The sequence below is a fragment of the Bufo bufo genome, chromosome 11 (assembly GCF_905171765.1).
Source record: "Bufo bufo chromosome 11, aBufBuf1.1, whole genome shotgun sequence".
NCBI lineage: Eukaryota > Metazoa > Chordata > Amphibia > Anura > Bufonidae > Bufo > Bufo bufo.
The window spans coordinates 19837983-19864892 of NC_053399.1; the positions used below are offsets into that span (position 1 = coordinate 19837983).

Consider the following 26910-nt stretch of genomic DNA (forward strand, 5'->3'; position numbering starts at 1 on the left):
GCAGGGCCCTCTCTCCTTCTGTACCAGTCTGTAACTCGTTTTGTTCATGCTTAGTGCAATTATGTATTATGTATGTGCACCACTTATTATATGTACAGCGCTATGGAATAAATGGCGCTTTAATAATAAATAATAATAATCCTTTCCACAGCCTTTCTGCCATAAATGAGCTGAAGCTTGCACGGCCTGGATGGTGCTAGACCTTCTAAGATGCCTGGTCTCTTTCCTTCAGGGGTCTTCTGGTCATAGAGTTGCTTCCTTAGCAACAGAAATCTTAGAAACAGATGTTGTTGGGACTTGGGCCTAGCTCTTAGGAGCTTGCACATGTAGGTCTTCTCTCTTGCACACACTCACTTACCAGGGAGAAGACCAGGTCCATCACCCTGGAAACCTAAGCATTCTGCCAAAGATAACCATTTGGTTGCCTTGTACATTGCTATTGAGTACATCACTATTTAACCCTTTGCTGTAGTGCTTCTGGGGTACTGCACATACAGTGGTATTTTTAATATATACATTTTCTGTTTATATAAAATAAAAAAAATCCCATTGAAGTCTGTGGGGGAAAACCCACATGAACAATTGCAGAATTCAAAATCCGCCCAGTAGGTCCTTTTCCGCATGGAAGTGAAAAGCAAAGTACACATGAGATTTATCTGATCTCACACACTTTGTTGGTACACTGCGATTTTCTAAAACGCACGTAGTCTGCAGCCTAAGGCATTTTATGGCCTTTATATCATGCAGTGAGGAACAGAAGTATTTGAACACCCTGCGATTTTGCAACTTCTCCCACTTAGGAATCATGGAGGGGTCTGACATTCACATTGTAGGTGCATTCCCACTCTGAGAGACAGAATTAAAATAAATAAATCAGGAAATCACACTGTATGATTTTTAAAGAATTTCTTTGTCTTGCACGGCTGAACAGAAGTATTTGAACACCTGAGAAACAGCAAGAATTCTGTCTCTCAAAGACCTGTTACTGTGCCTTTAAAAAGTCCACCTCTACTCCACTCATTAATCTAACATAGTCGCACCTGTCTGAGCTCTTTAAAGACCCCTGTCCACCCCACAGTCAGTCAGACGCCAACTACTACCAGGGGCAGGACCAAAGAGCTGTCAGAAGACACCAGAGACAAAATTGTGGACCTCCACAAGGCTGGAAAGGGCTACGGGGCAATTGCCGAGCAGCTTGGTGAAAATAGATCAACTGTTGGAGCAATTGTTAGAAAATGGAAGAGGCTAAAGACGACTGTCAGTCTCCTTTGGACTGGGGCTCTATACAAGATCTCACCTCGTGGGGTATCACTGATGATAAGAAAGGTGAGGAATCAGCCCAGAACTACAAGGGAGGAGCTGGTCAATGACATGAAGAGAGCTGGGACCACAGTTTCAGAGGTCACTGTCGGTAGAACACTACGCCGTCATGGTTTCAGATCACGCCTTGCACGGAAGATTCTCCTGCTCAAGTCATCACATGTCCAGGCCCATCTGAAGTTTGACAATGACCATCTGGATGATCCAGAGGAGGCCGGGGAGAAAGTCATGTGGTCAGATGAGACCAAAGTAGAACTTTTTGGTCTAAACTTCAGGAAAAAGAAGGATGAGTTGCATCCCAAGAACACCATCCCTACTGTGAAGCATGGGGGTGGTAACATCATGCTTTGGGGGTGCTTTCCTGCGAAGGGGACAGGACGACTGCACTGTATGAAGGAGAGGATGAATGGGGACATTTATTGTGAGATTTTGAGCAACAACCTCCTTCCCTCAGTCAGAGCATTGAAGATGGGTCGTGGCTGGGTCTTCCAACATGACGATGACCCGAAGCACACAGCCAGGATAACCAAGGAGCGGCTCCGTAACAAGCATATCCAGGTTCTGGAGTGGCCTAGCCAGTTTCCAGACCTAAATCCAATAGAACATCTTTGGAGGGAGCTGAAACTCTGTGTTGCTCAGCGACAGCCCCGAAACCTGACAGATCTAGAGGAGATCTGTGTGGAGGAGTGGGACAAAACCCCTGCTGCAGTGTGTGCAAACCGGGTCAAGAGCTACAGGAGACGTCTGACCTCTGTAACTGCAAACAAAGGCTTCTGGACCAAATATTAACACTGATTTTCTCAGCTGTTCAAATACTTCTGTTCAGCCGTGCAAGACAAATACACTCTTAAAAAATCATACAATGGGATTTCCTGAATTAAAAAATAATAATTCTGTCTCTCAGAGCAGGAATGCACCTACAATGTGAATGTCAGACCCCTCCATGATTCCTAAGTGGGAGAACCTGCAAAATCGCAGGGTGTTGAAATACTTCTGTTCCTCACTGTATACACCACTGAGACCAACATTGGGGTCCACTTATCCACGCCCCACCTGGCTAGGTGACTGCGGCCGCCCACTCCAGACAGAGAATGAATGGAGAGGTTGTGGTTCTTTCAATTCACTTCTGTAGGCACGCCTGATCGACTAACGGCCATAGAAGTGAAGAGAACTGCTTCCACGCAAGGCTACCTTTCCATACATTCCTAAGGATAAGTCATCAGTTAAAAAAAATCTTGGAAAACCCCTTTAAGGCCTCATGCACACAACCGTGTGTAGGCCGGGCCCGTCCTTCGGACCCCAAATTGGGCAGGCATGGGGTCCGCGATCTGCATCCAACAGTCTGCACCGCAAAAAAGCAGTGCATGAACTACACCGCGCCGTATCTTCTGGATTGCGGACCCATTCAAGTGAATGGGTCTGCATCCGTGATACGGCGCACACACGGCCGGTGCCCGTATATTGCGGACCCGCTGTTTGTACGGACACAGAACTGCTACGGTCACGTGCATGCGGCCTAAGGGGAATCAGCTTCTTAGTTCTATAGGTTAAATATGATTATGTAAGAGGCCGGCTAATGGCCAGTTACAGTGTAAACAGCGATATCCCTTCTGTCCATCAGGGGGCGGTCTAGGCTCACCAAGGATCTCAGTGCAGGATTCTCGTTCTGTCCTTAGATGAACCAGATTTTTACCTTTCTCTGGAGGTTTATGGGATGGAAAAAGTAGGTGCGGTATACAGTGGACGTGACTGCAGACAGGAGACAGTACAGACTGACACTCACTAGGATGTGTACAGCTTATCAAAGATGGGACTGATATCCAAAAACTGTCAGCGGTATATAATGGTGCCATAAAACATTTACTCAATTGCAAAGATCTAATATTTCCATGGGGAGAATTCCTGATATTACGAGAAATATCTCCTATTTCCAAGACTCTCCTTGTGCTGCACCGGTTCTGTGGACTGCGCTACCCTGGACAATCAGACATAGTCTGAACATCATCTCTCAGAGCCTGAGTGGGAGCGCGCATAGGCAACGCAGCAGTGTCCGTAACCCCTGGAAATGAGCAGTTTATAATGCAATGGAAAAATGTATCGAGTCAGCAAAGGAGGCAATATGGACAATCACAATACAGTAGTAAGGCTACTTTCACATCTGTGTTTTTGCTGGATCCGTCATGGATCAGCAAAAACGCTTCGGTCATGATAATACAACCGCCTGCATCCGTTCTGAAAGGATCATGTTGTATTATCTCCAAAATAGCCAAGACGGATCCGTCTTTAAAACCACTGTAAGTCAATGGGGGACACATCCGTTTTCTATTGTGTTCAATAAAACGGATCTGGCACCACTGACTTAGGCCTCTTGCACACGAACGTGCGCGCCCCGTGGCCGTGCCACGGGCCGCAAATTGCAGGCCGCAATGCACGAACACCCACCGCGGGGCAGCCGCAGTGGATCGCGGACCCGTTCACTTTAATGGGTCCGCGATCCGGCCGTTTCCGCAAAAAGATAGGACATGTTCTATCTTTTTGCAGAACGGAAGTACGGGACGAAACCCTGCGGAAGCACTTTACCTGATAAATGCTGTTTACTGAAGTGAGACGACCCCTTTAAAGTGCACCTGGTCCTGTCAATCTAAGTGCAGAGGTTGCGGCAGTTGCAGAGAGAGCAGAGCCTCTAGGTGTAATGGTAACGCCCCCGTTGCTCCTAGAGGCTCATTTGCATATATGAAAACATCATTTTTCTCAGCACTGCGGGCACATATGAACATGGGACTAACACGGATGCCTTCAGCTGCCAAGCGCACATGTAACAGGTCAGCCAGTGTCATAGGTACAAAACTGCTGACAGATGCCCTTTAGCAGGAGATAGGCAGCATCATACGTGGCTGGTGACCGAATATCTTCTCTGTAATAAAATAAACAAGCACGCTCCCCCATCCCGACTGTATATCTTTATGGAGGAGGGGGGCAGTTATCTCACGTCTATGACCAGTGGAATGACCGCAGACCCCTGCCATCTCGGGGGGAGCTGTGCTGATAATAGACATATGGAAATACAACCGCCCCTAACCATTCCAGAGTGGGGGGGGGGGGGCTCTAGAAATGACTAAACCTATAGGATAAATACCCCTTACCAATAAAAAAGGAGGGGTGAACTGTAATACTCAGTAGCCATATCATATATCAGCTGGTAATTAATATCAGATTGAAAATAAAAACATATAGAAGGTGATAAACACCCCGCTCACTTCACCAGGGAGGGGTGTACTGGGATAAAGCTCAAGACACCCAGAACAACCACCTCCCTCGCCTGGGTCGCTTGTAGAATATCTGGAAAATACGGCAGTCCACTGCTTAGAACTTCTGGTATAATCCTTTAATAAATAAATAGGTCAGGTGGGCTCAACGCGTTTCGGGGATAAACAAACCCCTTCCTCAGGAGCAGAGCAGGTATTAGGCTTATACCAGTGGACTGCCGTATTTTCCAGATATTCTACAAGCGACCCAGGCGAGGGAGGTGGTTGTTCTGGGTGTCTTGAGCTTTATCCCAGTGCACCCCTCCCTGGTGAAGTGAGCGGGGTGTTTATCACTTTCTATATGTTTTTATTTTCAATCTGATATTAATTACCAGCTGATATATGATATGGCTACTGAGTATTACAGTTCACCCCTCCTTTTTTATTGGTTAGGGGTATTTACCCACTTTTTTATTTTATTATCTCCAGTTCTTACCATTGGTGTATATTTTATTGATTTACATACATTCCTTTCCACAAGCAGTCAGGCGCCACTTGGTGATTTTTTCCTCTTTTTTTCCAGTCCGCTATTACTATATTGCATTCTTGCTTATAGTTTATCACCTCGGCTGCCCTGCTTCTATGCTAGGTTCTCACTGTTCAGTATTTCCTGGACTTTTAACTATTTCTTACTTATCATATACTTTTCTCTCCACCTCTGGCGCCCTGTGCGTTTATCCCATATCTCCTTCCACAGGAGTACAGGATTAACCCTCTCTTTTTCTTCCTAAACCTATAGGGCAGGTGGCGGCTGACATAATGATAGCCACCTTTGCTACTCTCGAAGTCTAATCTGTTACTGAAGAGATTGCAAAACGACAAATCTGGTTAAATATTAATCACATTTGGCACGAAAAAAACGAGTTAAGAGGGCGCAAAAGATCCAGTACGTGTCCCGTCCCAGGTGAACGTCCTCACCATGTTTTATATTTAACATGGAAATAGAGGGGAAGGGGGCAGCAATGTCATTAAACTTCTACTCAGTAACCATAAGGCCTCATGCACGCGGCCGTTGTGTGTTTTGCGGTCCGTCTGCGGAACCATTCACTTCAATGTGGCCACAAAAAAACGGAAATGACTCTGTGTGCGTTCCGTTTCCGTATGTCCGTTCTGGGAAAAAAAAGAGCGAACATGTCCTATTATTGTCCACATTACGGACAAGGATAGGACTGTTCCGTTCCGCAAAATACGGAATGTACACGGACGTCATCCGTATTTTTTGCGGATCCGTGTTTTGCTGACAGTAAAATACATACTGTCGTGTGCATGAGCCCTAAGGTGTAGAAAATGATCTAAATGTAAGTAGTGCTGAGCGAACTTGTGTTTTAAGTTCGGCGTCTAAAGTTCGGGTTCGGGTTATCCAAGAATCGCGTTATGGATTCTGCTCCAGCACATAGGCACACATACAGCCACCTCGTATCTGCGGTGCAGCGGTGGTCGCAACCCCTGGATACGAGCCGTGTATAGGGGGATGGAAAAATGAATCCAGCCAGCAAAGGAGACAACATGGAGAATCACAACACATTAGTAAGAGCCTTGTAGTAACTTTCTCTACATGATAAATGCCATTTGCTGAAGTGAGACGACCCCTTTAAATGGGACTCCGCACCAGTAGTGCACACAGTGCTTTTTTTTTTTTTTTTTTTATACATGCACCGAATTTTTACACTGAATGGGACTAATCCATGTAAGGATTCTGCGTCAATGCAAACTGCAAACCTGCGGCAGAAATCTGAAGGTCAGGCTTAGATTTCTGCTGCGGATTACATGGCAAACACACTATGACCCAGATTTACTAATCCTAAAGCCTCATGCGAACGTATTTTCTTTCCCTGTCTATTCCGTGTTTTTTGCGGACCGTATGTGGAACCATTCATTAAAAAAAAAAACGGAAGTTGCATTCCGTTTCCGTATGTCCGTTTTTCCGTTCTGCAAAAAAATAGAACATGTCCTAGTATTGTCTGCATTACGGACAAGGATAGGACTGTTCTATTAGGGGCCGGCTGTTCCGTTCCCGCAAAATACATACGGTCGTGTGCATGAGGCCTAAAGATGGCGTACGCTTACACAGGCTGTGTAGACCTGCACCAGATCTATCACAGGGGCTCAGGCTGGATGATAAATCTGGTGCAGGGATGGGCGCTTTTCTCTGACACTATACTGGTTATTGGTTGGCTTAGGCCTCATGCACACGACCGTTCCGTTTTTTTGCGGTCCACAAATTGCGGATCCGCCCGTGTGCCTTCCGCAATTTGCGGAACGGAACGGGCGGCCCATTGTAGAAAGGCCTATTCTTGTCTGCAAAATGGACAAGAATAGTACAGGTTATATTTTTTTTGCGGGGCCACGAAACGGAGCAATGGATGCAGACAGCACACGGAGCGCTGTCCGCATCTTTTGCGGCCCCATTGAAGTGAATGGGTCCGCACCCGAGCCGCAAAAACTGCGGCTCGGATGCGGACCAGAACAACGGTCGTGTGCATGAGGCTTTACTCTGAGACACGTATTTTGCTGTGTGAACATACCCATTAGGGCTCATGCACATGAAAGTATGTATTTTGCGGTCCGCAAAACATGGATCTGCAAAAAATACAGATGACGTCCGTGCGACATCCGTATCGCATCCGTTTTTTTTTTTTGTGTGGATCCATTGTAAGGGCTCAGCGGGTATACACAATATACCCATTCACTTGTTCCATTTTTTTGCGGTGCGGACAGATCATGGAATGGACACGGAAAGACAATATGTTGGTGTGCATGAGCCCTTAGGAGAAGGAACCGACTAGTGTGGGAGCATATGATAATTCCTATATGTCTAGGCAAACAGGAACTTACAGTAACACATAGTTAAAATTCACGGAGGGCCGCTTTCTAGAGAGTGCCAGGAGGCTTCTGTGGCGCCTGGGAGATTTGCTAACTCCTCTGGGAGGTCTTGGGAGCGCCTTGGACATTCCAGGAGAGTTGGCAACTATGGGTATAATGCGTCAGCCCGGCGCCCAGGACAGGAGAGAGATGAATTTTGCTGCTGCGCTTAGGTCAGAAGAGAGCGGAGGCAAAGATGAAACAGCGAGTGTCCCCAGTAGATGCAACCAGACAGATAAAATAGAGTTATAATATACGGGGCAGCACCTTTCGAGGTGGGAACCGCACCTTCAGATTAGTAGTTGGAGTGGTCCAATATATAAGCATGGAGCGGGGCATTTATTATGTTATTCACGCCACCAAAAAGTAGCAAATTTTGTGACATGCCATGTTTTCGGCAAAATTTTTGACTAAGTGGTGGCGGCAAGGGCAGGACCAGCAGGCACGGCACAATCCCCTTTATTCGTGAAGGTTGGAGGTCGCCATAGACTCTAGTCTGTCACACGGCAAGCGGGAGGAGGCGCCAAATCTGCGCATCTGGATACATTTAGCGCACCCTCCGGCTGCGCAGGGGAAATCAGGACCAGGGTGGAAACTGCCGATCTTGATAAATGTTCCCCTGAGGGTGCAAAAATGAGTAAAATGACCTCTGAATCCATCAAAAGGACACATTAAAATACATAAAAACCACAGGAAAAGACAAATAAAATCACACAATTCGTGCGGTAATGAGAGGCTCCACCGAGGTTACAAAAAAGATGGAAGCTGCTTGTTTGTAAATACAATTACAGGAAACAAAACAGAAAATGATACATTGTCAAAACAGTCAGTAAAGCTCTCATGAGGTTACGGTGAGGATTCCTCCACATTATATGTCGCGGTCAAGATGGCGGCGTAGAGGTGATCCCATAGAAGTGAATGGGGGTCGCAACACCAGTCACAAGAAATCCAGCGACAATCGATTCCCTTCATTTCTATGGGATCACCGATCCTGACCGCGACATATGTTGTGCGACCAGTGTCCCCGTGTAGCCTCAACCCTTAAGACCTCTGGCACATGACCGTATCCATTTTGCGGCCGGCAAATGGCGGATCTGCAAAATACGGATGTGGTCCATGTGCATCCCGCAATTTTTTCAGGACCCCCTGTAAAAAAAAAAGCCTACTCCTGTCTGCAAAATGGACAAGAATAGGACGGGTTCTATAATCTACGGATGTGGACGGCACGTGGATGACATCCGTAGTTCGTTTTTTTGTGGACCCGTAGAAGTGAATGTGCAATGCAGATCGGACACGGACCAAAAATATGGTTGTGTGAAGGCGGCCTAATGAGAGTGCTGCTGAGCTGTGTATCTAAGTGTGATACTGTACTACTGAGCCATGTATCTAAGTGTGATACTGTACTGCCGAGCTATCATGTATCTAAGTGTGATACTGTACTACTGAGCCATGTATCTAAGTGTGATACTGTACTACTGAGCCATGTATCTAAGTGTGATACTGTACTACTGAGCCATGTATCTAAGTGTGATACTGTACTACTGAGCCATGTATCTAAGTGTGATACTGTACTACTGAGCCATGTATCTAAGTGTGATACTGTACTACCGAGCCATGTATCTAAGTGTGATACTGTACTACTGAGCCATGTATAAGTGTGATACTGTACTACTGAGCCATGTATCTAAGTGTGATACTGTACTACTGAGCCATGTATCTAAGTGTGATACTGTACTGCCGAGCCATGTATCTAAGTGTGATACTGTACTGCTGAGCCATGTATCTAAGTGTGATACTGTACTGCCGAGCCATGTATCTAAGTGTGATACTGTACTACTGAGCCATGTATCTAAGTGTGATACTGTACTGCTGAGTCATGTATAAATGTGATACTGTACTGCTGAGCCATGTATCTAAGTGTGATACTGTACTGCCGAGCCATGTATCCAAGTGTGATACTGTACTGCCGAGCCATGTATAAATGTGATACTGTACTACCGAGCCATGTATCTAAGTGTGATACTGTACTACTGAGATATCATGTATCTAAGTGTGATACTGTACTACTGAGCCATGTATCTAAGTGTGATACTGTACTGCCGAGCCATGTATAAGTGTGAAACTGTACTGCCGAGCCATGTATAAATGTGATACTGTACTACTCAGCCATGTATCTAAGTGTGATACTGTACTACTGAGCCATGTATCTAAGTGTGATACTGTACTGCCGAGCCATGTATCTAAGTGTGATACTGTACTACTGAGCCATGTATCTAAGTGTGATACTGTACTACCGAGCCATGTATAAGTGTGATACTGTACTACTGAGCCATGTATCTAAGTGTGATACTGTACTACTGAGCCATGTATCTAAGTGTGATACTGTACTGCCGAGCCATGTATCTAAGTGTGATACTGTACTGCCGAGCCATGTATAAATGTGATACTGTACTACTTGGCCATGTATCTAAGTGTGATACTGTACTGCCGAGCCATGTATCTAAGTGTGATACTGTACTGCCGAGCCATGTATAAATGTGATACTGTACTACCGAGCCATGTATCTAAGTGTGATACTGTACTACTGAGATATCATGTATCTAAGTGTGATACTGTACTACTGAGCCATGTATTTAAGTGTGATACTGTACTGCCGAGCCATGTATAAGTGTGATACTGTACTACTGAGCTATGTATCTAAGTGTGATACTGTACTACTGAGCTATGTATCTAAGTGTGATACTGTAATGCTGAGCCATGTATCTAAACCTGTCATGTGTGATACTGTACTACTGAGCCATGTATCTAACCATACATTCATATCTTCATTGTGACATCCAGCAAAGGAGCAGCCTGCCGGAGTCCACCATATCTGACATAACCGGAAATTGCGGCGGATCCCCATCAATGACTTTTTGTCCAGCCAAAATTCTGTATTATGGCGCAATGCAGCAGGATTTTACAATACAAATGTGAACGCAGGGTTATCCTATCATATGTGATACTGTCTGCTGAGCCGTTGTATCTAATCCTATCATGTGTGATACTGTCTGCTGAGCCGCTGTATCTAATCCTATATGTGATACTGTCTGCTGATCTATTGTATCTGAGGCTACTTTCACATTTGCGTCAGAGGATTCCGGACGTTAACGGATGCATTTGTCAGATGGATCCGGGTCCGTCTGACAAATGCATTGAAATACCGGATCCGTCTCTCCGGTGTCACCCTGCTGCAATTATACTAATGCATTTCAATGAAAATCAATGCCGGATCCAACAATCCGGCAAGTGATCAGTATTTTTGGCCGAATAGAGAACTGCAGCATGCTGCGGTATTTTCTCCGGCCAAAAAACGTGAGAGGGACTGAACTGATGCATCCTGAACGGATTACTCTCCATTCAGAATGCATTAGGGTAAAATTATTCTCTGTGTGATACCGCTCGCTGAGCCGCTGTATCTCAGCCCACCAGGTGTGATGCTGACATGTATCTTATTCTCTGTGTGATACCGCCCGCTGAGCCGCTGTATCTCAGCCTTTAGATACACAGAACTTTCCCCCCAGCCCCGGCTCGGCCGCCTGCGCCGCTCAGTGCTGCCCTCTGGTGGGCTCCGGCGGGAACTCCCGGCTGCACTTCCTCTTGCTTCAGCGTGAGCCCTGCTGCTGCTGCTGGTGACTGGGGCTCCTCTGTGTTTCTCCCTCTCAGCCTCCAACTTCCAGGCTGCTCTCCCCCCTTCAATGCACGGAGGTCCGAGCAGCAGGAGAGGAGCTGGAGCTCTAGCAGAGGGAGTGTCCTGGCCCTGGGTCCTCAGTTCACTGTGTGCCCTCCCAACCTGCAAGAGAAGCTGAGACCAGGGAGGGACCCAGCTCAGCAAATGGAGATCTGAGAGAGGGGGAGGGAAGCAGTCATCAAGAGAGCGAGGGAGACAGTCAGGAGACAGATCCTCAGCGAGAGGGAGACCTCACTGCACAGCTGCTGCTGCTGCTGGCCAGGTTGGTGGTGGAGCTGCCATGTGGGAGAGAGGGAGGGGGGCACTGACCTACTTCATCAATGCTGTTTCCATTTCAGCCTGGGGAAGCTGTTCCTGCAGCCACCACAGGCTTCCTGGCCGCCCTGCAACGTGCTCCTGCCTGGGCTGGCACCAGAGGGGTTAATCCTGGGTGCCCTGCCTTGGTAGCGCTTGCATGGTGGCAGCAGAGCGGGATGGTGCCACCTGCATGTACAGCCCATAGTGCTGCCAGTCAGACCTGAGCCACCTACCTCACCTGCTGTCACTTACTGCCCCCCCTCCTTCCTGGGGGGGGGGGCAAGATATTGAAATCTAGATAATTTTCTATATCCATGCACTTTTCCCTCCAAAGTTTGGTTTTATCCTGTACCCCCGGTTGGCATCCTTTTGGCATAGCCGTCAGACTAGTGCACTACAAGTCCCAGCAGGTCATGAGCGGCGGCGGGTATTGACTTAATAACCACAAGTCCCAGCAGGCCTCTGCTCATATTAAATGCTTTGTTTGGTCCACTCTTGTGTAAATAGAGTGAAAAGTTTTGCAACTTTGTTAATACTTTTGTGTCTGTTTCTCGACATTTCAAGATCTCTGCTTGCTGTCAGCAAATGGCAACATTCAGCTTTTACGTTTGGAAGGCTGACCTACTCACCTGGTCCTGGGGGCTCATTAGGGTGTGAGATAGCGGCAGGGCCGGACTGCTTTGGCGGGCTGTCTGCAGCGATACATTGTAACAAACCCATCGGCTGTATGAAAGGAGGGCACGGTCAGGACAGGTTGTCAGCTTCTAAACCAGGGGTCGGAAACCTATGGCACTACTACTCCCAGGATGCTCTGCTCACTTCTGTGAGAGTTCCTAGGAGGGCCTAGAAGGTTGGAATGTTGGGAGTTGTAGTTGGACAACAGCTGGGGTTGCTCTGTGCCTAGGCTGACAGAAAGCAGAGATATTGTAAATGGACAGTATTTAAGAACGTTTCTGTACTTTCAAACTATGTCAGGACTACAAGTCCCATTTTTCTCTCCTTTTTTTTAATGTGCATTATATATATTCTGCATTTTTTAAATATATTTTTTTGGGACCAGTGCTTCCTCCTCTGTCAGCACTGGAGGGGTTAATCCAGGATTTCTCCCCGTCATACCTGGACCCCTACCAAATTCTCTCCTCCTGCATTCAGCACTCCAGTGAGGACTGGAAGTGTAAGTTCAATTCCCAGTTCATAGTTTGTTCCAGGACAACAAGCCCCAACATTCCCAGTGCAGGCTGATGAGGGTCGAGCTCTGCTTGGGGTCAGGGTCCATCTTGACTTTCGCACACGTGCCATGAACCTGATAAGTCGAGCTGCTGAATAATTTATATTTCCAGCGGTTTCCCCCTCCGTTCTGTGTACACAGGACCTCCGCACCCCCCTCGGTGCTGACTGCACGTTTCTTTTTGTATATATATATATATATATATATATATATATATATATATATTTTTTTTTTGCACTGGACTGACCCCTCCTGTGTCTTTTTCATCAGGCGAAGAGCGCAGCGGTCACTGGAGACCCTCCCTATCGTAGTGTCTGGCTCCCGGACTGAACCCTCGGGGGTCCCTGTGGTGACAGGTGCCAAAAATGCAGACGTTCCTAAAAGGGAAGCGGGTCGGCTATTGGATGAGTGAAAAGAAGATCAAGAAATTGAACTTCCAAGCCTTCGCTGAGCTGTGCAGGTAGGTGCAAGCGGGCGTGTCCTGCATGGGTCTGTGCAGGTGGGGGCAAGCGGGCATGTCCTGCATGGGGCTGTGCAGGTAGGTGCAAGCGGGCGTGTCCTGCATGGGTCTGTGCAAGCGGGCGTCTCCTGCATGGGTCTGTGCAGGCGGGTGCAAGCGGGCGTCTCCTGCATGGGTCTGTGCAGGTGGGTGCAAGCGGGCGTGTCCTGCATGGGTCTGTGCAGGTGGGGGCAAGCGGGCATGTCCTGCATGGGGCTGTGCAGGTGGGGGCAAGCGGGTGTGTCCTGCATGGGTCTGTGCAGGTGGGTGCAAGCGGGCGTGTCCTGTATGGGTCTGTGCAGGTGTTCTCCATGGGGAGAGGGGAATAAGCCACTGTCGGACACCTCCTTCCCCAACGTCCCCGATCCGTCCATCAGGGGACAGGCTGGATGCCCCCCATGCACATTAGAGACCGGCCTGACCAAATTGGCCTCTTTGGCCAACGTTTAATGTGTATGGGCATCTTTATGAGGGCAAGTTCTAGCAGTGGACAACATGGGCTCTTTAAGAATTAAAGGGATAGTCCAACGGGCCAAAAAATGTATTAAAGTGCTCAGGGTGGGGTAAAAAACGGAAAAGAAGTGATCCCTCACCAATCCTCTGCTGCTCCCGTACTGATGCTTACCAGGTTCCTGCTGGTTTTGTCTGAATAGACAGGAAACTCCCGCTCGGCCAATCACTGGTCTCGCTGCTCACCCTCCTCAGCGTGTGATTGGCTGAGCGGGGATTTCCTGTATGTGAAAACGGAATCGGGAAGCGGAGATCAGCATCGATCCAGTAAGAGTCGGAATGGGTGCGACGGGATCGGTAAGGTGCCGATTACGTTTTATTAATTTTTGAACCCACTCTGGACATTTGAATTTTTTTCCCTTAAAGGGAATCTGTCGCAACCTGTTTGCATAGACGCATAGCTGTGGATCACCTGATTAAAACGCTGATTTTCTTTTGTTCATCTGAGGCTCTGTTCCCATTTTTCTTAATATGCAAATTAGCCGTGGGTGCAATGAGGGCGTCACCATTGCTTTTGTTGCACCCAAGTTGTGATGCTTTCTGTGGCCAGTTCCAACCTGGCTGCTCCGCCACTGTCTGGCCCTGTCAATCAAAGCAGCCAGGGAGAGGCTAGCCACTGAAATTTGCAGAGTTCGGGTGCAACAAGAGAAGTGGTGATGCCCCCGTTGCACCGAAGGCCTAATTAGCATATTAGGAAAAAGCTTTAAAACTTGGGAACAGAGTCTCAGATTAACAAAAGAAAAACAGTGTTTGTCCGGCAAATTCTCAGCATATTTGCCGGATTGCGCCCGGATCAATGCTGGACCCAATTATTGTTAATGGGGCCAGGCGGCATTCTGGTAGCGTCCGGCAATGCCGGATCCAGCAGGCTCCTCCTGGTCGTAAAAGCCTGCCGGATCAGCAAGCGCAAATGTGAAACAGTCCTTACGTGGGTTGGTGCAATGCCACACCATTTTCAAGATATCTGCTTGCCTTCAGTGAATGGAATTTTTAATTGTTTATATCAAGACTAAAAAACCTCACACTGGATACTGACAGTGTCAAAATCCACCCTGTTTGCCACGGCAGAAAACGCTCCGTTTCTTTTCTTTCCATTTTGAAACCTGCGGTCCTGCTTTCGCTACAGCTCCATTGAATGGAGCTAAACTGTCAGTGGACTCCCACATCGGTTTCCCAAGGTGCTCGTGTGGTAACCTCGCCAAGAATAGGTCAGCAATATCGGATCGGTGGGCCTCGGGATAGTCCACCAATATCAGATCAGTGGGCGTCCAGCATCCTCAGGGTAGGCTGGCAATGTTAGATCAGTGGTCATCCAACCCCCTCGGGATAGGCCGGCTATATTAGATCAGTGGGCGTCCTGCATCCTCAGGATAGTCCACCAATATCAGATCAGTGGGCGTCCAGCATCCTCAGGATAGTCCACCAATATCAGATCAGTGGGCGTCCGGCATCCTCAGCATAGGCCAGCAATATCAGATCAGTGGGCGTCCGGCATCCTCAGCATAGGCCAGCAATATCGGATCAGTGGGCGTTCTGCATCCTCAGGATAGTCCACCAATATCAGATCAGTGGGCGTCCAGCATCCTCAGGATAGTCCACCAATATCAGATCAGTGGGCGTCCGGCATCCTCAGCATAGGCCAGCAATATCGGATCAGTGGGCGTCCGAAAAAACCCTCAGGATAAGCCAGCAATAGCGGATCAGTGGGCGTCCGACCTCCTCAGGATAGGCCAGCATACTTATGACCTGTAAACAGGGACCCCCCACCAATCATGAGAATTGGTTTCCAATGCAGAATGAGGTGCCGGTTGCGCATATGCACTCCATTTCAAGCCTATAAGATGGCCAAGGATAGTACAGCGCAGTACTCTGTCTCCATAGAGCTTGAATGGATGGCAGCGGGCATGTGCGACCACCACTCCATTCATATGGGACCCCCATTCGCATAATTGCTGGGAACTTCTGTGCATATGTGCACGTGGCAGTCACTGGTTGATTGAATCCCAACGTATCCCAAAAACTTTGGGCGCAGAGGGGTCAGTCGACTGTTTGTTTTATATCTACTAATCATTTCAATATCAAAATCCTGGAGAACCCCTTTAAGGAGATTGAGGATGAATCTATAGATCTTGGAGTAAAATTGAGAAGTACCTAGAAAGCGATATTAGTTATGTGCCGCCGCTGCTGGAGTGAGCGTGTACTGCGGGGCGTATGTTGGGCTGCAGACGAGTGGCGTCCTCGGCCTCTCTCCCTGGCCTCCTGTGCTGCACCCCACTGAGGATCATGTTCTACGCCTCGCTCTCCGGCTGTTTGTCTTGCATTGTCTCTACTGGATCAGGTCTGAATCATCTCCAGTATTTATCCCTATTGTGATGCCTCAGACTAATCCGGTCACAGATATTGTCCCGGGGACAGGTTGGGGCTCGGATTTCTATCCCGTCTCCTTGCGACGGGGCTGATATTATAAAATGCACATCACTGGAGTAAATTCTGTATAACTGGCGAGTTCTGACATCACATGCTCTATCGGCGGCGTGGCTGACCATGCAGAGACCCTCATGGCTTGCCCTAATGCAGTTGCTGGTCTTGTCAGAGACATACGTGGCAATCCCCCCCCCCCTCCAGTGTAATGTTATGTTTTGGACGATCCATTGATTAGGCGCACCTAGAAGACCCGTACGAGGTGGATATAGGAGGTTTGTCATTGAAAATGGTCCCTGTGGTTGAGCTTCCAAGTCCTGGTGGGTTTGTCTGTGCCAGGTCCTCCTGAAACCGGATGTGTCTGCCAATCGCCGTCTTGTTAGGTTCTGCTTCGTTTCCCTGAACTGGTTTTTCTGAATAGGCAGGAATCCTGTGAACGGAAGACGAGCCATGAAGATCTGTCAGACACGGCCTCTGTTTACACAGAAAATATCAGTGTCTTAGTTCCGCCATCCGGGGCAACTTCTGAAGGGACCGAGGCATGTTTAACAGGAATTTGTGTATAGACAGGTGACTGCCGTGTGCTGTGAACTGATGTGATCTGGGCACCGTGGTTGGCTCTTCTACGGCGGGGGCGCCTGTTCTGGCTCTGCAAGGGCGGGGGCGGCCTGTTCTGGCTCTGCAAGGGCGGGGGCGGCCTGTTCTGGCTCTGCAAGGGCGGGGGCGGCCTGTTCTGGCTCTGCAAGGGCGGGGGCGGCCTGTTCTGGCTCTGCAAGGGCGGGGGCGGCCTGTTCTGGCTCTGCAAGGGCGGGGGCGGCCTGTTCTGGCTCTGCAAGGGCGGGGGCGGCCTGTTCTGGCTCTGCAAGGGCGGGGGGCGGCCTGTTCTGGCTCTGCAAGGGCGGGGGCGGCCTGTTCTGGCTCTGCAAGGGCGGGGGCGGCCTGTTCTGGCTCTGCAAGGGCGGGGGCGGCCTGGGCTGGCTCTGCAAGGGCGGGGGCGGCCTGGGCTGGCTCTGCAAGGGCGGGGGCGGCCTGGGCGGGCTCTGCAAGGGCGGGGGCGGCCTGGGCTGGCTCTGCAAGGGCGGGGGCGGCCTGGGCTGGCTCTGCAAGGGCGGGGGGCGGCCTGGGCTGGCTCTGCAAGGGCGGGGGCGGCCTGGGCTGGCTCTGCAAGGGCGGGGGCGGCCTGGGCTGGCTCTGCAAGGGCGGGGGCGGCCTGGGCTGGCTCTGCAAGGGCGGGGGCGGCCTGGGCTGGCTCTGCAAGGGCGGGGGCGGCCTGGGCTGGCTCTGCAAGGGCGGGGGCGGCCTGGGCTGGCTCTGCTACCCACTGAACTGTGTGGAGGATCCAAAAACAATATCAGACACTACGACTCCTGCTGCAGGACGACCAAGAGGCGATTGTGCCGATTTTAAATGGTTGGGATCATCCTATGCATTGTGGAATATAATGAGGATGTGCTGGCTCTGCAAGGGCGGGGGCGGCCTGTGCTGGCTCTGCAAGGGCGGGGGCGCCCTGTGCTGGCTCTGCAAGGGCGGGGGCGGCCTGGGCTGGCTCTGCAAGGGCGGGGGCGGCCTGGGCTGGCTCTGCAAGGGCGGGGGCTGGCCTGTGCTGGCTCTGCAAGGGCGGGGGCGGCCTGGGCTGGCTCTGCAAGGGCGGGGGCGGCCTGTTCTGGCTCTGCAAGGGCGGGGGCGGCCTGGGCTGGCTCTGCAAGGGCGGGGGCGGCCTGGGCTGGCTCTGCAAGGGCGGGGGCGGCCTGGGCTGGCTCTGCAAGGGCGGGGGCGGCCTGGGCTGGCTCTGCAAGGGCGGGGGCGGCCTGGGCTGGCTCTGCTACCCACTGAACTGTGTGGAGGATCCAAAAACAATATCAGACACTACGACTCCTGCTGCAGGACGACCAAGAGGCGATTGTGCCGATTTTAAATGGTTGGGATCATCCTATGCATTGTGGAATATAATGAGGTTGTGCTGGCTCTGCTAGGGCGGGGGCGGCCTGTGCTGGCTCTGCAAGGGCGGGGGCTGGCCTGTGCTGGCTCTGCAAGGGCTGGGGCTGGCCTGTGCTGGCTCTGCAAGGGCGGGGGCTGGCCTGTGCTGGCTCTGCAAGGGCGGGGGCGGCCTGTGCTGGCTCTGCTACCCACTGAACTGTGTGGAGGATCCAAAAACAATATCGGACACTACGACTCCTCCTGCAGGACGACCAAGAGGCGATTGTGCCGATTTTAAATGGTTGGGATCATCCTATGCATTGTGGAATATAATGAGGATGTGCTGGCTCTGCAAGGGCGAGGGCGCCGCGGCTGGCTCTGCAACGGCGGGGGCGGCCTGTGCTGGCTCTGCAAGGGCGGGGGCTGGCCTGTGCTGGCTCTGCAAGGGCGGGGGCTGGCCTGTGCTGGCTCTGCAAGGGCGGGGGCTGGCCTGTGCTGGCTCTGCAAGGGCGGGGGCGGCCTGTGTTGGCTCTGCTACCCACTGAACTGTGTGGAGGATCCAAAAACAATATCGGACACTACGACTCCTCCTGCAGGACGACCAAGAGGCGATTGTGCCGATTTTAAATGGTTGGGATCATCCTATGCATTGTGGAATATCATGAGGATGTGCTGGCTCTGCTAGGGCGGGCCTTTGCTGGCTCTGCTAGGGCGGGCCTGTGCTGGCTCTGCTGGGGCGGGCCTGTGCTGGCTCTGCTGGGGCGGGCCTGTGCTGGCTCTGCTGGGGCGGGCCTGTGCTGGCTCTGCTGGGGCGGGCCTGTGCTGGCTCTGCTGGGGCGGGCCTGTGCTGGCTCTGCTGGGGCGGGCCTGTGCTGGCTCTGCTGGGGCGGGCCTGTGCTGGCTCTGCTGGGGCGGGCCTGTGCTGGCTCTGCTGGGGCGGGCCTGTGCTGGCTCTGCTGGGGGGGGGGCCTGTGCTGACTCTGCTGGGGCGGGGGGGGGCCTGTGCTGACTCTGCTGGGGCGGGGGGGGCCTGTGCTGACTCTGCTGGGGCGGGGGGGGGGGCCTGTGCTGACTCTGCTAGGGTGGGGGGGGGGGGGGCCTGTGCGGACTCTGCTAGGGTGGGGGGGGGGCCTGTGCTGACTCTGCTAGGGTGGGGGGGGCCTGTGCTGACTCTGCTAGGGTGGGGGGGGGGGGGGCCTGTGCTGACTCTGCTAGGGTGGGGGGGGGGGCCTGTGCTGACTCTGCTAGGGTGGGGGGGGGGGCCTGTGCTGACTCTGCTAGGGCGGGGGGGGGCCTGTGCTGGCTCTGCTAGGGCGGGGGGGGGGGGCCTGTGCTGACTCTGCTAGGGTGGGGGGGGGGGGCCTGTGCTGACTCTGCTAGGGCGGGGGGGGGGCCTGTGCTGGCTCTGCTAGGGCGGGGGGGGGGGCCTGTGCTGGCTCTGCTAGGGCGGGGGGGTGGCCTGTGCTGGCTCTGCTAGGGCGGGGGGGGGGGGCCTGTGCTGGCTCTGCTAGGGCGGGCCTGTGCTGGCTCTGCAAGGGCGGGGGGCGGCCTGTGCTGGCTCTGCTACCCACTGAACTGCGTGGAGGATCCAAAAACAATATCAGACACTACGACTCCTCCTGCAGGACAACCAAGAGACGATTGTGCCGATTTTAAATGGTTGGGATCATCCTATGCATTGTGGAATATCATGAGGATGTGCTGGCTCTGCTAGGGCGGGGGCGCCCTGTGCTGGCTCTGCTAGGGCGGGGGCGCCCTGTGCTGGCTCTGCTAGGGTGGGGGCGCCCTGTGCTGGCTCTGCTAGGGCAGGGGCGCCCTGTGCTGGCTCTGCTAGGGCGGGGGCGCCCTATGCTGGCTCTGCTAGGGCGGGGGCGCCCTGTGCTGGCTCTGCTAGGGCGGGGGCGCCCTGTGCTGGCTCTGCTAGGGCGGGGGCGCCCTGTGCTGGCTCTGCTAGGGCGGGGGCGCCCTGTGCTGGCTCTGGACACCCCAGTGATCTGATATTACCAGCACATCCTCATGATATTCCACAATGCATCGGATGATCCCAACCCTTTAAAATCGGCACAATCGCCTCTTGGTCGTCCTGCAGGAGGAGTCGTATTGTCCGATATTGTTTTTGGATCCTCCACGCAGTTCAGTCCATAACATAAAAGCTGAGATCTCCAGCAGAGCAGTGGAGGAGCGCCGCAGGTAGCACAGGGTATTAGTATTCCTCATCCACTGCAGTCTGTCAGTGAGTCACATGGGAAGCGCCTCGCCGCCGCTGTCTATTTGCGGTTGCACATCTGATATTTAGTGGGAGAAGGCGGCAGGGTGTTCCTGTATCCTGGTTACCACTCCTGATGCCTCTGTACATAGAGATAGCGGTGCCGTCACAGTGGATCTAAAATCATGGAATGGCGCTTCTTCTTTCTTTTTACATTCCTGAAGATTCGACTTACCATGTGGGGGAAGGGAGGTGACAACCCCTCTGTCACAAAATAGCCTCCAGAGTGGTCACGCCACCTCCCCTTTTCTAGTCACCTTGGATGGAAAATAAATTTCTCAACTCAGCAGGACCATAAGCTGGAGAATTGCACGAGTAACAATTCCATAATTCATGCACCTTACTGGTATAGTTCTCTTCCGGACTGGAGAGTTGTGAGAAGATCCGTCTTGGTGGGAAGAAGCCGGTGACTTACCTCCGGGTCCATGGGTGGAGTTCTTCTGCAGTGAACGCCCCCTGGTATTCCGCGGATTGATTCACAAGGAAGCGGCTCGTCCCAATAATAACTTACATTGCCATTAATATAATAGTGATACATGAGGGGAGGTCGACCTTTGGTGGAAAGTCAAGATTTTTCCGTCTTGGAAGGTTTCGCACAAAACGAGACCTCGCCGAGTGGACTGTGTGTTATTTCTGGAAACAGTGGGGGTGAATATTTAACAAGGGAGGATCGGGAAAACGCTCGTGATGGATGATATAAGGGCAGGAAGTCCCAAAAGCCACAGATCTTATCGCAGGTTCTCAGTCCGTCCCGGGACTTGTAAACTGTGCAGTCCCCGGAACGCAGGCCGGAGGGTTGTGTCCAACTTGGAATATTTCTCATGGGGCGTGGACCTGGGTTATGTCCTGGTGGTGCCTGTCACGGACTATTACACGGGTTGTTAGGGCCAAAGGACGGGGTTTGTCCTAAGCTATCGGGACATATGGAGATGGCCGGCAGTGTGGTTAGGACTCCGCTTAAAGGGGTTGTGTCACGAAACAGATATTACACTTTTCAAACCAGCAACTGGATCTGAAGACTTTTGCAATTGCAAAAAAGTTATTCAATAAAAATGTATCTGTATAGCGCCACCTGCTGTTTGCTCTTTTCCTTATTTATTTATTTATTTATTTATTTATTTATTTGCGTCTCTCACTGAGCTGGTCGCACGCGCTCAGTTTAAATCTTCAACTGCCACCTGCCATCTGTTCTGTTAGAAGCTGTGGCAGTTATAGGGCGAGAGCTGCAGCAAAAAGGTCACGCCCATTGAGCTGCTAGCTTTAAGAAAAGAATTGGGAGACCCCCTAGATCCATGTGAGGTGCAGGGCTGGTTCCAACTTCATTAGATTGTCATGTATTCTATCAGGGATCGGCCACCTTCGGACCTCCAGCTCTTGTGAAACTACAATTCCCAGCATGCTCCATTCATTTCTATGGGAGTTCTGAGAACAGCAGTGCAAGAATGCATGCTGGGAGTTGTAGTTTCACAACAGCTGGAGTGCCAGAGGGTGCCTACCCCTGTATTTATATGTCTGATTTTTATATTTTTATTTTTTTACATCAATCATGGCATAACCCCTAGATTATCCAGAGCAGAGGACAGCCCCTGCAGACCGTGCCTCTTACTGTTGGAGGGCTGACGGCCCCTAGGCATTACATACTTTCACGGGTGTGAGCAAAAATCCCAAAGTAGACAACCCCTTTAAATCCTTCAGACTCCATACCAGACCACTGCTGGAAGCAGGTGACAATGCTCGGTACCGTACATATGGAGACTTTGCAACTTGTCCTTCCGCGACCCGGACCCTGCGCTGAACTCGAGGGCTAATATTTTTGTTCTTTTTAGGGGAGGTGCCCTTATCATTCCCGTACATTGTTTTGGGAGTAGTCATTGTGTTTTCTGGCCCTCGCTACTGCCGAGGTGCTATGAGAGGAGCATTTTTCTCTCTGCTTTAGGTTACATAATGACTCTGTATTGCGTTACAGCTGGAGGCAGACGGCACTGGAGAAGCGTGGACTTTGCAACAGTATAAACCAGCACATTCCATTCTTTACTGGTTCATTTTTTTTAATGGTTGTTGACAAAGGGTTTCCTAAAAAATAGTTTTTTTTTTGTTTTTTTTTGGTCTGACTGAAGGCGCATTATTATATTATGTTTTGTATACTAATGATCTGTAAGATCCTATAGTATAGAATTATATACACAGCCGAATCCCATTATTCTGACTTCTTCCTACCTTCGATGTCGGCAACGTGTAGATCATGAAAGAAGTCCCGTGTGCTGAGCTGGCTCGGTGGGTATATAAGGTGTGGTGAGCTGGGTATATAAGGTGTGGTGAGCTGGGTATATAAGGTGAGGTGAGCAGGATTGGTGGGTATACAAGGTGTGGTGAGCTGGCTCGGTGGGTATATAAGGTGTGGTGAGCTGGATCGCTGGGTATATAAGGTGTGGTGAGCTGGATCGTTGGGTATATAAGGTGTGGCTCACTGGGTATATAGGGTGTGGTGAGCTGGCTCACTGGGTATATAGGGTGTGGTGAGCTGGCTCACTGGGTATATAGGGTGTGGTGAGCTGGCTCACTGGGTATATAGGGTGTGGTGAGCTGGCTCACTGGGTATATAGGGTGTGGTGAGCTGGCTCACTGGGTATATAGGGTGTGGTGAGCTGGCTCACTGGGTATATAGGGTGTGGTGAGCTGGCTCACTGGGTATATAGGGTGTGGTGAGCTGGCTCGGTGGGTATATAAGGTGTGGTGAGCTGGCTCGGTGGGTATATAAGGTGTGGTGAGCTGGCTCGGTGGGTATATAAGGTGTGGTGAGCTGGCTCGGTGGGTATATAAGGTGTGGTGAGCTGGCTCGGTGGGTATATAAGGTGTGGTGAGCTGGATCGCTGGGTATATAAGGTGTGGCTCACTGGGTATATAGGGTGTGGTGAGCTGGCTCGCTGGGTGTACAAGGTGTGGTGAGCTGGGTCGCTGGGTGTACAAGGTGTGGTGAGCTGGGTGTACAAGGTGTGGTGAGCTGGCTCGCTGGGTGTACAAGGTGTGGTGAGCTGGCTCGCTGGGTGTACAAGGTGTGGTGAGCTGGGTATATAAGGTGTGTGATAGGCTCTCTGCACACATATCCTTCGTTGCTGTCATGGGTAACGGTACTTTCACACTGGCGTTGCTGGATTCCGGCAGGCAGTTCCGTCGCCGGAACTCTCTGCCGGATCCGTCAATCTAAATGCAAACAGATACCATTTGTAGACTGATCCGGATGCGGATCCAGCTCACAAATGCATTGCAATACCGGATCCGTCTCTCCGGTTGTCATCCGGAAAAAACGGATCCGGTATTTATCTCATTCACATTTTTTAAAGGTCTGCGCATGCGCAGACCACAAAACCAGATCCGTTTTTTTCGAAACACTTGGCGCCGGATCCGGCATTAATACATTTCAATGGAAAATAATGCCGGCAAGTGTTCCGGAATTTTAGACTGAGAAAATACTGCAGTGTACAGTTGACTGAACTGAAGACCTCCTGATGCATCCTGAACGGATTGCTCTCCATTCAGAATGCATGGGGATAAAACTGATCAGTTCTTTTCCGGTATTGAGCCCCTAGGACGGAACTCAGCGCCGGAAAAGTTTAACATAAGTGTGAAAGTTCCCAAAGAGGCGATTTATCAGAGTTGCAGAAAGGGATGATTATTGGCTTTCGGGCCCCGGGTGTCAGTATTTCTGAAACTGCGCAGTGTGAACTGTTCTCTGCTGCTGTGGTGAAAGTGTATGGAGAGCGGACAAAGGGCAGCATTGTGAATAAGCGACGTGGAAACTTCGTGTCATTGTTGTGAGAGGGGAACGTTGGCTAGAGAGTTGCTCGAGGGCGGAGGACACCCTACAGTGGAGCAGCTCACCATCAAAATAAACCAGTCTAACACGACAGTTCAGAGAACCTACTGGGTATGGGGCCCCGGGGCAGACGGACGGTCACTGCTCCTCTGATAATGAAGTTGCATCAGCCGAAAAGGCTTCAATTTCCGCGGCAGTACCAGAATCGGACCTCTGCTGGTTGGTAAAGGTTTGTCTTCTCCGATGAGTCACGTTTTCTGCTCCATGGAACGGATGGACGTTGCTGTGTCAGGAGAGAAACATCAGAGAGGGAGCACCCAGCAGCCATTGCTGGAAGAACACAAGCTGGTTGGGGCAGCATTATGGTCTGGGGGAGGTTTTCGTGGCATTCTCTGGGCCACTCATCCACGTGGAAGGCACTCTCCACCGATCTGTGTACAAACCCATCCCTGCAGATCACGTACACCCCTACATGCTGATTGTCTCCCCTGGGGTAAATGGGATCTTCCAGCAAAACAATGGACATGTCACACGGCTAGAAATGTCCGACATTGGTTGGAAGACCATGACCAAGACTTCCAAGTACTACTCTGACCCCTGATTCCCCAGACCTGAACACAATTGAGCATCTGTGGGACCACCTCGCAGGTTGTGTTCGCTCTATGGATCCTCCTCCAGCAGCTGCGGGATACTCTGCAGTCAGCATGGCTCCAGATACCTGTGACCACCTACTGGGACCTTATGGAGTCACTAACAGTCTGTCTAGCTGCCTAAGCCTCATTCACACGTCCGTATCCATGCTCAAATCTGTGTAAAGGTGGTCAGTGATGCCTCCGTGAAGGATCCGTGTGTCTGTTTTTTGCTGTCCGTGTGCCATCAGTATTTCATGGCACTGTGCAGCTGAAAAAAAATTGTTTTCATTGCATCTCTTCCTGATCCGTGAAACGGGGATCGCATCCATGTGTCACGGCTTGGTGGTAGCTTGCCGTGAGACTTTCACCGTGCATGATGGTTGCCGGTGGCAACGTGGTGTTTGTTATGCATGCGTGTGCACTTCCCCTTTAAGGCTGTTTCCCTTTCCATTTCTGGAGTCTATGGGGTTAAGGTGTGTGCAAGGTGGAGCTTATTGTGAGCCTGAGGTCAGATTGTGTTCAGTGTCTTGAGGAGCTGGTGCTTTTCCATCTGCCCAGTCCTTGAGGGCCACCTTATGGGACATTGATGTCACCCCTTTGTGTCTGTTGCTGAAACCCTACCTCACTTGTTGTATGTTTGGTGTGGGTTTATTTTTGGGGTTTGTTCTTATGTCTGGTTTGGTGTTTCATGTCTGGCCTGTTTGGTGTTTCAGGTCAGCATGGATGCCAGACATATCCTTTGTATGTCCTATACCTTCGGAAGGGGGTCCCTGGAGTTCCCCGGAGGGGGAACTACAAGCAGCGCAGCCTGTTGCCGCCACGGTTTATGTCGCATGGTGGTCCAGGTTGTTTCTACTAGATTCTGTGTTTGGTGTTCGTGCTGGGTCCTGCCTGGTGTGTGTGTTTGGGCCTAGGCGCATTACCAGGATCCTGTGGTAGCGGCGTGCACGGCTCGAGTTCCTGTTGCAGCTGTGTCAGGTAGGTGTCCGTGTTGGTCCTGTTGGCAGTGGTGTTTTCTGCCTCTGGACACTTATGTCGTGTAGTCCACTGGTGGCTGCTTTCTTCCCCTTTGTTGCTAGGTCTGTTGGAGACTCCGTTTCCTCCGTGTTTTGGAGGAATTGGTTGTCTCCACCTTCTGATGCCATATTGCAGGGACCGTTGGGGTCAGTAGGGCCCAGGTTCGAGCATATGAGCCCCCCCCCCCCCTACCATCGAGGGCGGCTCATACAGTCAGGAGGTCAGGGATAGAATTTAGGGATGCTTAGTTGGTTTCAGCTCCCTTGTTTCCAGGCTTAGCTGCTTCCTTATTATCCCAACATTGTACGGTGGGGGGTTTCCTCCGCTCCCCACCGTGACACCATGGTTTTCTCTGACCCATAGCCTATAATGGGCGTGATACGGACAAGATAGAGCGTGCTTCCGTGCTAAAACATGGATGTGTAAATACACACATTATAATGACTGGGTACATGTGCTGTCCATGGAGAACATGTACAGCACATGTCCGTGAATCACTGACGTGTGTATGAGGCTTTACTTGCGATAGCACCAGGCACACTGTAGTAAGAAGAAGGCCTGGTCTGATGAATCGCATTACGTCATGTGGACAGCCATGTGTGTGCGTTACTTACCTGGGGAAGAGATGGCACTAGGATGGTAAGAATGCAAGTCGGTGGAGGCCTGGATACCAGGCCTGGTGTCCAGGCTTCTTCTGGGAAACCTTTGGCTCTGACCTTCACGTGGAAACCCTTCATGACAAAGAATTCAAGAGTTGACTGCAAATTCTCCAGCTCTCAATCCGAAAGTAGTCTGATCCGTGGAGGGCGCACTTCATCACATGCTGGACTTTTAGAATCTGCTAGAAATGTACTGGTACCAGATACCCCAGGGACATCTCTAAGATCTTGTAAAGGCCATGTCTGGAAGGCTAATCGGTATATATGATTATCACAGATTACATATACGCTCAGGCAGCACTCAAGCAGAGAGACGTGATACCTTACTTTTGGGACAGTCACATTGGTGAGAGCAGCTTGTCCTAACTCAATAATGGAGGGTGAAGCACATGAGTTGTGGACTCCCAAGTGACATTGGCCATAGTTATGGAGG

General features: G+C 50.9%; 1 protein-coding gene across 1 annotated transcript in view; it reads left to right on the forward strand.

Moving 5' to 3' along the window:
• The first annotated feature begins 11122 nt into the window (after positions 1-11122).
• Positions 11123-26910, forward strand: part of ITPK1 (inositol-tetrakisphosphate 1-kinase) — a 99375-nt gene continuing 83587 nt past the window's right edge. Inside the window, exons 1-2 of the mRNA XM_040411929.1 lie at positions 11123-11479; positions 13013-13202. Coding sequence (XP_040267863.1) covers positions 13108-13202 — 95 coding nt within the window. The 5' untranslated portion in view covers positions 11123-11479; positions 13013-13107. The remainder of the gene's footprint in view (positions 11480-13012; positions 13203-26910) is intronic.